Source organism: Dermacentor variabilis, chromosome 11 (genome assembly GCF_050947875.1).
Source record: "Dermacentor variabilis isolate Ectoservices chromosome 11, ASM5094787v1, whole genome shotgun sequence".
NCBI classification, from domain to species: Eukaryota; Metazoa; Arthropoda; class Arachnida; order Ixodida; family Ixodidae; genus Dermacentor; species Dermacentor variabilis.
The window spans coordinates 111,783,467-111,797,336 of NC_134578.1; the positions used below are offsets into that span (position 1 = coordinate 111,783,467).

The 13,870-nt window shown below is 45.0% G+C and overlaps 1 protein-coding gene across 2 annotated transcripts in view; it reads right to left on the reverse strand.

Moving 5' to 3' along the window:
- Window positions 1-481: 481 nt before the first annotated feature.
- Window positions 482-13,870, reverse strand: part of LOC142564051 (acetylcholinesterase-like) — a 37,602-nt gene continuing 24,213 nt past the window's right edge. For both annotated transcript variants that reach the window (XM_075674869.1, XM_075674870.1), the window contains exons 3-4: window positions 11,935-13,157; window positions 482-651 (exon numbers count right to left, since the gene is read on the reverse strand). In XM_075674869.1, the coding sequence (XP_075530984.1) occupies window positions 510-651; window positions 11,935-13,157 (1,365 nt within the window). In that variant the 3' untranslated portion in view covers window positions 482-509. The remainder of the gene's footprint in view (window positions 652-11,934; window positions 13,158-13,870) is intronic.

The window sequence follows — 13,870 nt, forward strand, 5'->3', positions numbered from 1 at the left end:
GCTTTGCGATCTGCTAGCCTCCTGGTTAGCTGAGGGGTTAAAGTGACCAGCCCGTAAGCGCGTTCATCGCGGATTAGACTGCCGGACAAGGGCCCGTTTTCGTTCAACTGTGCATATTTCTTCAAGAGAAAACCATGTAGATTTCATTTGTGCAACCGGGTGCGTGACAATCGCACTTTTGAGATTTCTAGTTTACTTCCGCAACAGTATTCCATTGCGTCCTACAGCAAACTCAATCTAGTGTACGCTCCAAAGAAAAATTCAAGAGAATAAAAATTTATAGAGAACTGTTGCAATACTTGTAAGGAGGCTATATGCGTTGTCGTTGCCATTAGCTCTAAAACTTAACCCTTCTAATGGTGCACAAATTATTTATGAACAAGTGAATTTTACTTCTTCCAGAGGGGAAAAAGACTAGCAAATTTGCCAACTTAACTACCATTGTCATAGAATGTAGGTTTGATCAATAATAATACACATAGATAAGTAAACCACTTTTTTCATTTCTTTTAGAATAGTGGCCTCCATCGCTCGCAGTGACTTGCACGGAAATCCTGCGTCTGGTTGAAGGTATCGTGGTCCATCATCATCATAATGGGAGTACTCCGCGTGTACGGTGGCCATTGCTGGTTGTTCGGTAATTCTGGAACCCTAGGAGAAGACAGATGTTGTTCTTGTCACGGCAACTTATTTACGTAAAAAATAACGATAAGAGAAATGGCAAGGCTTATAATGTGAGCAGTCCACGGCATCGGTGTATTTTTTGTTACAGTGAACCTGTATATGGCTAGGATACCCGGATTCCTTCTAGGCCGTCGACAGAAAACTATCGCTATCGATAGCTCATACCCCCGTAAGCAAGCAAAAATGTAATGGCTCATACCCCCGTAGGGTAGACGCTACAAGCACTCAGCAAAGTGCAGCGAACGGTGCATACATTCTTTGGAATCCCTCATACGACACAAAGAACAACATATGTTTGAATAAAGAACAGGCTCAGAACAAGCATCCGAAGCACATAATTCGTGACAAGGCGCTTATGATAGCAATTCGAAGCACGTGAGGCTCCCCGTATCCGTTGCCTGATAAGGATTACTGCTGCGCAAGCTGCCGCAACGACGCTAGCTTGCGACGTGGTGTGTGACGTCCCTAGCCTTTCGTATATAAAATGAGCAGCCTAGCAACTGATTTCAATTTTGTTGCGGCACCGCCAATGGGTGAAGGCGTGCCTTCGCAATTAAGATTACTCCCATTCCTACTATTACTTTAAACTAGCACTACAACCGTTACTCTAAAGCAATATAGCATTGCACACAACCCTCAGCAGTTGGACTGGTGGTTTTCAACAGCTTCGCTGAACATTCACTTTTGCAGGGCGGGGATGGCGAGTTCTTTTTAAGTTTTATTTATTCACAAATACTGCAGGCCTTTTTCACCCTAGAATGAACGCAACCAAATAATTAAAACATCACAAACAACAGTACATGAGCATGAATACACCTTTCAGCAGAAATGGGTAAAATACAATTGTACACAATACATATCATAGAGAACTTAAGATACAAATTAACAGAGACAATTATACTGGAATAAATAAAGCAGCATAAATAAGTACAATAAGTAACCCAAATTACGATCACATTCTGTTGGAGCGTAGTGTACACATTAACAAAAGAATGTTATCGAGCTGGTGAGCAAACTTATAGCACTCAAAAAGACTTACTGGTAGGGAGTTCCAATCATTCATTGTTGTAGGAATGCTATAGTTTGAGCAAAAGTGGGTGCCAATGAATATGTCCGGTTTTGTTTTACACACTCTGCAAATTCAGTGAGATTTGACTAGAAAATAAAATTGATGTACAAACGGTACGCAATAAATTTTCTTTTGCGTTTTAGTAACGCTGCTATTAACGAGAGCATTAACGAGAGGGTGGCAGGTCTTGTCGTGAAACTTAATAAGTGGTACAAAATGAATGTAGTACAGGTCTACGCCCCTACATCCAGTCATGATGACCAGGAAGTCGAAAGCTTCTATGAAGACGTGGAATCGGCGATGGGTAAAGTGAAAACGAAATACAGTTTACTGATGGGCGACTTCAATGCCAAGGTAGGCAAGAAGCAGTTTGGAGACAAGGCAATGGGGGAATATGGCATAGGCACTAGGAATAGCAGCGGAGAGTTATTAGTAGAGTTTACGGAACAGAATAATATGCGGATAATGAATACCTTCTTTCGCAAGCGCGATAACGGAAAGTGGACGTGGAGGAGCCCGAATGGCGAGACTAGAAATGAAATAGACTTCATAATCTGCGCTAACCCTGGCATCATACAAGATGTGGACGTCCTCAGCAAGGTGCGCTGCAGTGACCATAGGATGGTAAGAACTCGAATTAGCCTAGACATGAGGAGCGAACGGAAGAAACTGGTACATAAGAAGCCGATCAATGAGTTAGCGGTAAGAGGGAAAATAGAGGAATTCCAGATCAAGTTACAGAACAGGTATACGGCTTTAACTCAGGAAGAGGACCTTAGTGTTGAAGCAATGAACGACAATCTTGTCGGCATCATTAAGGAGTTGGCAATAGAAGTCGGTGGTAACTCCGTTAGACAGGATACCAGTAAGCTATCGCAGGAGACGAAAGATCTGATCAAGAAACGCCAATGTATGAAAGCCTCTAACCCTACAGCTAGAATAGAACTGGCAGAACTTTCGAAAATAATCAACAAGCGTAAGACAGCTGACATAAGGAAGTATAATATGGACAGAATTGAACATGCTCTCAGGAACGGAGGAAGCATAAAAGCAGTGAAGAAAAAACTTGGAATTGGCAAGCATCAGAGGTATGCATTAGGAGACAAAGCCGGCAATATCACTACTAATATGGATGAGATAGTTCAAATGGCTGAAGAGTTCTATAGAGATTTATACAGTACCAGTGGCGCCCACGACGATAATGGAAGAGAGATTATTCTAGAGGAATTCAAAATCCCACAGGTAACACCGGAAGAAGCAAAGAAATCTTTGGGAGCTATGCAAAGGGGGAAGGCAGCTGGGGAGAATCAGGTAACAGCAGATTTGTTGAAGGATGGTGGGAACACTGTCCTAGAAAGATTGGCCGCCCTGTATACGCAATGCCTCATGATTTCGAGCGCACCGGAATCTTGGAAAAAGGCTAACATAATCCTAATCCATAAGAAAGGGGACGCCAAAGACTTGAAAAATTATAGACCGACCAGCTTACTGTCCGTTGCCTACAAACTATTTACTAAGGTAATCGCAAATAGAATCAGGAACACCTTAGACTTCTGTCAACCAAAGGACCAGGCAGGATTCCGTAAAGGCTACTCAACAATAGACCATATTCACACTATCAATCAAGTGATAGAGAAATGTGCAGAATATAACCAACCCTTATATATAGCTTTCATTGATTACGAGAAAGCGTTTGATTCAGTCGAAACCTCAGCAGTCATGGAGGCATTACGGAATCAGGGTGTAGATGAGCCATGTGTAAAGATACTGGAAGATATATATAGCGGCTCCACAGCCACCGTAGTCCTCCACAAAGAAACCAACAAAATCCCTATAAAGAAAGGCGTCAGACAGGGAGATACGATATCTCCAATGCTATTCACAGCATGTTTATAGGAGGTATTCAGAGGCCTGGAGTGGGAAGAATTGGGGATAAAAGTTGATGGAGAATACCTTAGCAACTTGCGATTCGCTGATGATATTGCCTTGCTTAGTAACTCAGGAGACCAATTGCAATGCATGCTCACTGACCTGGAGAGGCAAAGCAGAAGGGTGGGTCTGAAAATTAATCTGCAGAAAACTAAAGTATTGTTTAACAGTCTCGGAAGAGAACAGCAGTTTACGATAGGTAGCGAAGCACTGGAAGTGGTAAGGGAATACATCTACTTAGGGCAGGTAGTGACCACGGATCCGGATCATGAGACTGAAATAACCAGAAGAATAAGAATGGGCTGGGGTGCCTTTGGCAGGCATTCTCAGATCATGAATAGCAGGTTGCCATTATCCCTTAAGAGAAAAGTTTATAACAGCTGTGTCTTGCCAGTACTCACGTACGGGGCAGAAACCTGGAGGCTTACGAAAAGGGTTCTACTTAAATTGAGGACAACGCTACGAGCTATGGAAAGAAGAATGATAGGTGTAACGTTAAGGGATAAGAAAAGAGCTGATTGGGTGAGGGAACAAACGCGAGTTAATGATATCTTAGTTGAAATCAAGAAAAAGAAATGGGCATGGGCAGGACACGTAATGAGGAGGCAAGATAACCGATTGTCATTAGGAGTTTCGGACTGGATTCCAAGAGAAGGGAAGCGTAGCAGAGGGCGGCAGAAAGTTAGGTGGGCGTATAAGATTACCAAGTTTGCAGGGACATCATGGCCACAATTGGTTCATGACCGGGGTAGTTGGAGAAGTATGGGAGAGGCATTTGCCCTGCAGTGGGCGTAACCAGGCTGATAATGATGATTGATGGTTACGGAGTGGATTCCAAGGGAAGGGAAGCGTAGCAGGGGGAGGCAGAAAGTTAGGGGGGCGGATGAGATTAACAAGTTTGCAGGGACGACATGGCCACATTTAGTACATGACCGGGGTAGTTGGAGAAGTATGGGAGAGGCCTCTGCCCTGCAGTGGGCGTAACCAGGCTGCTGCTGGTGCTGCTGCTGATGATGATGATGGTAAACAAGAGAGGAGTACTGACCCAATATGATGGCGCAGCAACGCCGATTTCCGGCTTCACTTAGCCCCTCCTCAATATTTATTCCCCAATGCGTGCCTCGACCCCTTTGTACAGTACCGCATTATATGCGTTAGTTTCTGCGAAAACAACTTAGAAAAAATATTGCTTCCGAGTTCTCTCTAATGCTTGTTCACAATATCACTGAAGCAGTAACTTTGCGTACGCTGAAATATTATTTGTCATTTCCAATAGGGACGTTCAAGAGGGACATAAAGTCACCATACACTTCACTGACATGTTTTTAGCATGTCGGCGGTTGTATACGGGCCGGCGAAATTCTGTTTTTGTAAGAGGTTCTCTCTCTCTCTCTCTTTGGCGCTGAGACAAGGTAGCCTGTGCGCGCGTTTTGCGTCTCGTCGAGAGATGGCACCACGCTGCGTGGTGCCTCCATCAGGCCCTCTACATCTTCTAGCTGGTCAGCGCGCTCTGTATCCCTGACGTCTTTCGCTGCCGGTTGTGCCACCTGCAGCCGGTTTTCTTCTTCTAGCCAGCCAGTGTCCATATGTGCTAGTGGACAGTATGGTGTAGTGCGCTGTGGTGCTGTGTGGTGGGGTGTGCTGTTGCAAACATGCACTTTGTTAAGTCGCCCCTTGTTTCAGTACAGAAATCCGCAGTTGCGAAAGTGGCGCTAACAGCTCTCAACATCGCTCTCAATTGTGGGAAGATGCATGCGCAAATAATCTATTGCAACACATTCTGGTGAAGTAATGCAACTACTGTAGTCGACTTTTTCCTATTAGCTTACCAGCCGGGTCCATCCCACACAAAAGAGATTAGTTTGGGGTCTGAAATATAAGGTTCAGTTGGAACCAACGCTCCAGCAAACAATTCCGTTACAAATACAACATGTACTATTGAAGTCCCGCGTGTGGATTCCTTGACGATTTCGTCAGGGCTAAGTGAAAACATTGTGCCGAAATCTTTGCCATATGATTAGGGGATCCTTAATTAATAGCATTCAAGTCAATTGCGGGAACATTGAAGTCAGCTGGTAATATTAAGTTATTACTAAGCCGCGAAATGTGATTATAAAATAAGGTAGTAGTCATCAGCCTCATATCTTCGATACAACACACAGAAAAAAATGAAGCACCAAAAACTGAATGTCTCGAAAGTAAACACTCATGCAAAAGAAATCGCTCAGCAACTGCGAGTTCAAGGTCATGCGTTGTAACGATGGTGACACCACCGCAAGGACATTCGTGGCACAATGGTAAAGCCATAGAGTTTTATACTCGAGTGAACTTTGGTGCTAGTGTCTACGGCAGCCATAAGCGCGATAGTTCAGCCAGTATGTGAATGAAGGGTAGTACAGGGATTTGCCTAAACTTCATCCTTGTGGCTTATCAAGGCTCCTTGACATTGTAAACTCGGCGTTTTTTGCCAAAATACCGTGTAATAAATAATTAAGTTAAATAAAAATAATCAAATTGTTCGACGGTAGGATTTCATTTCAAATGTGGACCTCTACCACAGAAGGCCGCTATACAAACCATCACGCCACGAACGTATGCATTGAGAAGTAGCATAAAATGCCCTTGAGAGTTTCTCGCGGACAAGCCAGCGCATTGGGACGCTTGGCGTCTTTCGATTTGACTACTATTACAGGACGAACTACTGCAATTAGCAGCGATTGAACGTGTTTGCAGTCTTCGGCACTTAGAAACGCATAGACAGTCATGAGATAAAGTGTAACAAAGAAAGCCACAAGGACGTCGGAAATAACAAGCAGGAAGAACAGACAAATTGATGTATTACCCATCATTCCCATGGTGGCTCAACGGCTACAGCGCCATAGTTCCCTCTAGTAGTTATTGTAGGAAACTCTTTGAGTAAAGCTGATAACCAGGCGTTACGATCTCGCCTTGATAGTGGCATCATGCCACAAATACTCAGTTATCACACATATTTGTCCGTCATGTGTGAGCAAAATGTGTTGCAGTTTGTCGATTTTCTTAACTGCGCGTCGTGCGCTAAAACAAAGTAACCGAAGATGGTGTTCCCCTACACGCTGTCTGCCTTGATCAGTGCTTCTGTCTTGTGACGCGTCCTTACGCGCGTTCGATAAAACATCCCGGTATTACAGGGTTACTCTAAAGACGAAGTTTGTCGTCAACAACAATTGCCTTTCTACCTCCCTCTTTATATTGTTTTGTCGTTGCCCAGAAAAGCCTTCCTTTACGTAAAGTGTGTGCACAGTAATCATACTGCAGATAAATCTCTGACTCCCTGACATAGCGCGGACGTCGTCGTCGTCCCTCGTAAGCGAGCAGAGGAGCGCAGCGAAAGAACAAAGCGAGCCCGGTACGCAGACGGGGATGAAAGGTGCGAGGACGAATGCGGAGGAGGAGATGCAGCTGAACCATGAGACTGAAAGCGGAAGAGGATACTCTGTAGAAAGAGTGAGAGGAAAAGCGCCATAGTTGCGCGCATCGTCTGGGAGGTCTGTCGGCGGCGGCTGATGCGAATCGCACCCGCGCGTCACCCACGCGCTAGCTCTCGCGGTCTCACGATTAGCGAGGCAGTGGCGCCACACTTCGCTCCGTTCGCAACCGGCTGCATAAGACGGATCGCCCGTGACAGCCAATATATCGCGAAATGAAAACACATGTAGAGCGGCGTTCAAATTTCGCATAAGGTAGTATCGCAATCGTTGTTGAAGTTGTCGGCTTATTTTCAGGTTTTTATTTATGACGTGACTCAAAAGGCCTCAAACCATGTTCGTTTCTTCCGAACAGCAACTACGCACCTGCTAGGAGGTGCTGAACAGCGCACCGAACAGCACCATGAAAGGCGCCATGACGAAGTCGAGGGTATTCTCAGGCAGAGATGCTTCCGCTACGGTTGAACAAAAGATAATTTTTTGAGAGGATACATGTGATTTAAAATGAAAACACTCTTGGCTGAACAAATAAGTGCGTGCTTACTATTCAAACACAAGCAGAAAAATACACTGCAATTAGGAAATCAAGAGCAACTCCTTGTCTGCCGCGAAGTGATCTATGCGTAATGGTTTTCCACAGTAAACGCTAGCCACTATGTCGAAAATAACAGTCTGATCTTGATCGGCAAGCCTCGATCTTTATCGCAGTCACCCTGCACAATTGAATGTATATATTGTCTTCTGTTTAACCAGTGAATCAGTTAAGATACAGCTAAATAACGATCAGCCCAAGCACTCCGTACGGGTGGTTAACAAGAGAAGCTTAATCGCGCGGCCCCGGTGTTTATCACTGGGAAAATCCCGACACTTTGTTATTTCTCATTTATGTTCTTCTTTCGCGTATTATTATTATTATTATTATTATTATTATTATTATTATTATTATTATTACATCTAAATTATTCTCCAGTATTTCTCAATTATGGGTTACGTGTTTGTGTTCTTGGTAAATAATTAATTAATCACGACGACGAACGCGGGAACAGTGGCACGAGCACGTTCGCGCAGTATCGCCGAGGGGCACCAACGAGCCAGCTGTGGAAGAAGACGACGATGCCGGAGCAAATGCTGACGATAGTTTTTTTTTCTGAAGACCGACACAATACTGGAGAAAGTAGCCCTTAACAGCTTCGCTATGAAATTACTGATAGGAAATTTCGTCGTCGTTCTCTTCAATCTATAGCTATGGACCTAGTGATCATACCACGAAGTACTGATGCTGCTAGTGTGCAAAAATGTCTAATTACATCGCATTATAAGGCGAATTTATAAGCAGCATCGCTCAACTGGAGAGCGTGCCATGTATGTTAATCCAGAAGCATGCACTAGCAGTCACTAAAGGAAAAAGATTGATGAACGTTTTCACGTCCATGACGCTTCCTATGAAGCCGATACATGGCACGCATCCGTGATGAGGATGAACAACACTTGCTGTGGCTCGAGAACGAGTTCACTGTTCATATACTAGAGGAGGTTCAAATAAGATCAGTCGCCTGAAGGAGTGGCACTCGGGGAAGTAGCTTTACGAACTTTGCCTAATACAGTACAATTTACTGAAAAAGCACCAGCCATCGTACTGCAGAAAAGTGTTTCTTATCTGCTGAAGAGGGACTATTTGGCAGAGTTGGACTCATATGCCGCGGAAGCTAATTGACCGCTGTTCTTGATCAAATTGCGCAATCTAAGTCACCCAGCTTGAATATAGCCAAGATGTCCGACATCAGTGCTGAACAACTAGCCATTAACATGTCTCGAAAGGAAATTGACGCTTTGAGGGAAAGTTAAAGAGTCGCCCCGCAGTCGGTGACCGAGTGTGGCTTGTGATATCTGAATGGCTGCATTGGCAAGTTATTGGTTGATTTTTGCAGTGGATCTTATGCCAACGTGCAACAATAATGATCTCCGTACGCTTTCATTTAAGGCCGAAAAGAAGTGGCTTGTTTTGTCGAAGGCCAGAGCTCCCGTTTCAGAACAAGCTATTAAGTTTGTATGAGTCTCTTTCGTAACACCATCCAATGGTGATTATGCTCGAAGCTTTAAGCTGTATAATAAGCCTGAGTTTGACCGTGCGCTAATACGACGGTTGTATGTAATAATGGCAACCCCGAAAAGGGGAAATAAAGGAGCACTGATTGTGAACGAAGTCCTCATACTACATGTATGGTATACCGCAAGCCCTCAACCACAAACACAGGCGTTCCAGCTACTCGCACACGCTGTGGAATCATTGTGTGGGCTTGTGACAGTCACATGGTATTTAACAAAGAGATAACCCGACATTGCGCTCTTTTGAGTGGTCCAATGTTTATCTTTGTTTGTCTGGAACGCCCACTGCCAATGGAATGGTCAATGTTTATTATATTAGCCCCCCCTCCCCTTTACGCCTTATATTACCCATTTACAGAGGTATAACAATATAGCCGTGGTCTACGCCTGATTCCATTCCAAGTGTTGAATCATCCCTCGACCGTAAATAAGGAAGCAAATCAATAAAATAAAGCAAATTGATGTAAAATATTTCGTACAGCTGAGCGGTAATGCTGAATATATTTTTCCTAGGCAACTGGGACTCTTTTACGGGTACGGGGGATGCAAAATTAAATACATGTCCTAATTAGTGAAGTGCTACATATAGTGAAGCTTAGTAGTTGCAGACCTCAATAACAGAATGCGTCGCAATAACCTTATTTTAAAAGGAATCCTTGAGCAATCTTCAGAGTCATGGAAGGACACGGAAGTTGTTGTGACGGAGTTGAAAAATCGAGCGTGCCCATAGAATTGGGACTCAAATGCGAGATTACCCTCGGTCGATCATTGTGAAATTCCTCCACTTCAATGACAAAAGTAACACACTGAAAAATGCACCTAAACTGGAAAAACTAAAATCCCCAGGTGTTTAGACTGAAGAAGACATTTAGACCAGGATGTAACTTATAAGGCAGAAGCTAATAGACTTAGCTTGTACTGAGTGAAAGTCTGGCTACAAAGCCAAGCTTGTATTTCAAAAGATTGTCCTAGAGAACAAAATTTACACCCTCGGCCGTAACATAAGCAGGGTAGCGGCCCTTTCGAAGCACCCTGCACCCTCTAAAACCCAGTGACGAAAACACGAAAGCCAGGACTCTTCTCTGTCAATTCTTGTGTCAGCCTTCCGTTGTCTGTATCATAAGCCAGATCAGCTGTGTTGCTACGTTGAATCATCTTCAGCAGACACAGTTTCAGACGCAGAAATCTGGCTATCACCAGATAGTGTAGACTGAGAGTTGTCATTATGTCGTCAATTTACACTATTCTGAAAATATAGGGTGAAGTTGTGATGTGACGGTGCGCTAATTGGCAGTAAAAAACATTAAGAAAACTTACATTTTTCATATTCATTCGTGCCTCGAAACTTTGTGGGCAGCCCTATGGTTGTCCTCGCGCATACACCTGTGTAATTCGCGTCTGCTATGGCCCACCTGATTCATCTGAGGAATTTTGAGAGTGCCTGAACTTTTATCCAAAACAAGTACCCAACTTCGTCAATATTTTAGCTGTCTATTTCAATTATCCAGCTATTTAATAGATGCCATGCAGGCCTGTAGGTAGCTCAATGAAGCGTGAATGACAAGATTTTTGTGATGTACTGTAGTCATTTGAATTACACCAAGTGCTGTCTGCTTCAACACGCGGAAATTTACTTTTAGATCTTGTATTAACTACAGAGCCAAACAGTATCGCAGTAACTGTCGTGGATGTCATGAACGATTACACTATCTTGCCTTGCGGATTCGTACGCGAGCCGAAAAAACGCACTCATGCATCCCATGTATGAGAATATCTAAACATACATACATACATACATAAACACACACACACACGCACACACACACACACACACGCACACGCACACGCACACACACACGCGCACACACACACACACACACACACACACACACACACACACACACACACACACACACACACACACACACACACACACACACGCACACACGCACACGCACACGCACACACGCACACGCACACACGCACACGCACACACGCACACACGCACACACACACAAACACGCACGCGTTCCTAGGGAGCAGAAAAACTAAGAGGGGAGTCAAAATAACGGAGGCCTTTTATATTAGAAAGGCCGGACAGAGCTGTGCAAGCGTGCCTCTAGTGCTTTGTCAGAAAGAGAAATGCCATTTTTTGCATCGTAGGCTATGACTGTGAAACGTATACGTATCTGGGGGGGGGGGGGCGGTGTGTACCCATGCATATTCTGAGCAATAAATATAAAAGCTGGCGTGCTTCAAATAAAAAGTCAGTATTTTGTCAGCGCTTTCTCTCAGTTATTCGTATCTCTGTTTATTCTTGTTTTACTCGAGTTGTTGAAACTTAGTTATAACGTTTACAAACATACGGGACGAAAATGCATTATATCGTCTGAAAACGAGATCACAGGTTTCCTTCCCACTCCTGTCAGCCGCAGTACGAAGGTGTTCGGAGTACATGGTTTGTGTTTTGACATTTAGGTGCACTTTGCGGAACTCAAAGCGGTCAACGTAATGGGGAGTGCATGCGCCATGACGGTGTTCGTGATTACTTCATTCCTGTGCACTTTCGGTAAGTGAAAACAAATACGTTATATTTCAGTTAAGTATATGCCTCCGGACATGCTCACACTAAACATAGATTGGTTCTTAGTCAAGTGAAGGTGAGAAAACGTAACAAACCCATTTTCAGAGAAGGTGGCCACCATCCGCATGAAGGCCTCACTCATGCGGCCGTCCCGCGACGCTGGCTCCGCGGCGTACTTCTCTCCGAAAACGAACGGTATTTCGAAGCAATGGGGCGTCCCCATCCAGCCAGGCAGAGTGGCTGTCGCCGACTTGTGGGCGAAGACGTAGGCGAACACTTTTCCTCCCCGTTCGCTGTGCTTGTCTGCCATGAACCGTAACGGGCAGTTGAAAACCCTGTCCGACGTGAAGTCGACGTACTGCCTCCTCAGAGCGTTGTTGTCACCTTGCGGTGCGTCGTCAACGTACATTCGTAGCACGTCTGGTGTGTCTTGCTTCCACAAACGTGACAAACAGGCTTCAAGAGACTCAGTGACTCTATTTGGAGACACCGAAACAAGGTCTTCAATTATGAAGTCAGGCACCGGCGGGAACATGAACAAGATAGCCGCTTCGTCGGAAGTGACTCCCGCCATGACATCGACAGGCGTGAAAAAACCACGCTTCATTGCCTCTATTGGATTCCTGGGGAGGAAGGCGTCGTGATAGGTTGGAAAGAAAGACATAAGTTTGGGGGCCACACTCTGTCCAGCCGCGGCAACGAGCTCCTCTGTGGACTTGTTGCGGAGGCAATTTATGATATTCTGTGGATTGGAAGACAGGTCGATCGTACCCCCCTCGGAGCAGCCGACGATGGCAGCCACCTTGTCACCCTTGACCATGCTCTCATGTACGGTGTCCCACGTGTCGATGCTGTACATAGTGCCACTCATCAAGAGTGCTCTCTTGAAGAGACTCTCGCTCATCGGTGACATGATGTGTGCGTGCACGCTCATTGACCCCGCACTCTCTCCGAATAATGTGACTTGTTGCGGGTCGCCTCCGAAAAATTCGATGTTCCGCTGCACCCACTTCAGCGCCATGACTTGGTCTAGAAGACCGACGTTCCCCGGCGCATCTGGGGAGTTCGCGTTCAGGAAGCCCAGGATACTTAGGCGGTAATTCATAGACACGACAAGGACCTCCGCGAACGCAGTAAGCACGGCTCCGCTGTAATTCGCCTCATTGGCGCTGCCGAACGCGAAGCCCCCTCCGTGGATCCAGATCAAGACCGGTCGACTTGAACCGGCGTTCCTGGCGAGCTCGGGGACCCATACGTTGAGATAAAGGCAGTCCTCCGTAAGGTTGAGGTGGTCCATGCCGAAGCCGGGAAAGGTTACCTGCACATCAAAAACGTAGGCACGCGAGGTGTGTAATGTGTGCGTAACATCGTGTAATGCTTGCAGTGAGTTTTGATATTTATCTGACACTGACGCTGGAATAAACTTAAGGGCACCAGTACAAATTTCATCAGTCATGCGTATAACGGCGAACATCTACCGCGACAAAATTACTCGCATCCTATTTGCACTTTGGGCATTTTACAAGCAGATTACACGCGTGAAACAAGAAGGTATTTAGAGTAGAATCATAATCATCGTCAGCCTACTTATGCTTATTCCAAGGTGGAGGCTTCTCCCGGCGATCTCCAATTACCCCTCTTTAGCGCAATCGACACTATGTCACGCCTGCAAATTTCCAGACTTCTTCTCAACACTTAGTAACGTGCTGTACTTGCCTTTACTTGCTTTCTCTAGGCGCTTATTTGTAATTGTTGTAGACCATCGCTTATCTGTATTGTGCATCACATATGGTCAAGCCATCTCCATTTCTTCTTCCTTGTATGAACTATAATATCGGTTACGAAAGTTCGCTCTTTAATCAACACCGCTGTCTTGCTATCTCTTAACGATATGCCTACATTTTACGTTGAATCACTCGTTGACTGCTTCGCGAGCTTCTTTGCTAACCCCAGTTTTTTCCCATTCCTTAGTGCCGGTAGAAAGCATTGATTTCAGGCTGGCGGTCCTGATTTGTTAATGCCGGCCCTATG